This window comes from Amphimedon queenslandica, unplaced genomic scaffold (assembly GCF_000090795.2).
Source record: "Amphimedon queenslandica unplaced genomic scaffold, v1.1 AMPQUscaffold_12453, whole genome shotgun sequence".
Taxonomy (NCBI): domain Eukaryota; kingdom Metazoa; phylum Porifera; class Demospongiae; order Haplosclerida; family Niphatidae; genus Amphimedon; species Amphimedon queenslandica.
This window is the reverse complement of record NW_003547310.1, coordinates 20,395-21,656: the sequence shown is the minus strand read 5'-3', so window position 1 is coordinate 21,656 and position 1,262 is coordinate 20,395. Positions and strand designations below refer to the sequence as shown.

The 1,262-nt window shown below is 34.5% G+C and overlaps 1 protein-coding gene across 1 annotated transcript in view; it reads left to right on the top strand.

Moving 5' to 3' along the window:
- The first annotated feature begins 257 nt into the window (after positions 1-257).
- Positions 258-1,262, top strand: part of LOC109587771 (uncharacterized) — a 2,832-nt gene continuing 1,827 nt past the window's right edge. The window contains exons 1-3 of the mRNA XM_020003993.1: positions 258-465; positions 552-764; positions 1,020-1,092. Coding sequence (XP_019859552.1) covers positions 344-465; positions 552-764; positions 1,020-1,092 — 408 coding nt within the window. The 5' untranslated portion in view covers positions 258-343. The remainder of the gene's footprint in view (positions 466-551; positions 765-1,019; positions 1,093-1,262) is intronic.

The window sequence follows — 1,262 nt, the reverse complement described above, 5'->3', positions numbered from 1 at the left end:
CACTGAAGGACTAGACCCATAGATATAATCATAGTATGTACGGCAACTTTAAAAATTCGTTAAAAATCTAATTTCATTAAGAATCAGCTCAAACTATCTACACAACATTAGTGCATGTATTTGTATCAGAAAAAAAATATTAAAATGGAGAATACTCATTCAGCCCCTCCTGTCATTTTCATAACAACCCACGTGTTTAATTTAAATATTTTAGTACAGGAAGGAAAACAATAACTTACCTCCTTCCTGGCTTCCTCCCTCCCTCTCTATCTCTTTCTTTGTTTGGTGTGTATTGGTACTCTACTTGACCTGTAGCTCCAGCCAGTCCTTTCTCTAGGATATTATGATACTCTTTGATATTATAACGTGGCCGGTCCGGGCCCTCTTCTCTCTCTTGTCATCTCTCCTCAGACTAACCCTCTCCATCTGTCTCTTCCCGTTTAGACTAGCAGCAAGTATAGCTAGGTAAACCAATGGCGGATTGGAGAGAAAGAGAGAGAGAAAGAGAGATTGTGCTAGTACAGTGACATTATTTCTATTTCTCTCCCCAGGTCTTTGTGGATTAAAGTTTGTTATGTGTTCCAATATGCTGAGAACAAGCTATCAATCCTCAAAACATGGAAGCCATTTTGTTACCTGTTCCCTCTCACACCAGTCAATGACAGCTCTGGACCGATCAATCAGAATGAAGGCGAGTCTTCAGAGATGAAAGGAAACTTAAAGAGTAGGGAATATAAATCACGATCACCATCTCCTGATGAAATGTAAGAGGATAATGTACATGTACAATCATATTACATGTACATGTATATACTGTTGGTTTTCAGGTAGTACAATAATTAATGTATAATAATGGTAATAATGAAATGTCAGTTTTTTGTTTACAATCTTCAATGTCAATTTGCCAAGATAAAACCCGGCCAAACCACATATTAGTTATATTATAATAAATAATTTTGCTATTATCATCATCATCATCATCATCATCATCATCATTATTATTATTATTATTATTGTAGTGATGAGGGCCAGACTATTTCATCATTAATACAGGACCTCCTTAAGATCAGTCAAACTGAAACACAACCACAGGTAACTTAATATAGTAACCCAATCTCTCCTTTAGAAATACAAACAGACATATTACATGTACATACTACATATGTTATCTTATAGAATTGTTGAGGAATTAATATTAATGATTAAGATTTCCATGAATAAATCACTGATATAAAATCAACTCCATTTTACTTTATTTTTCC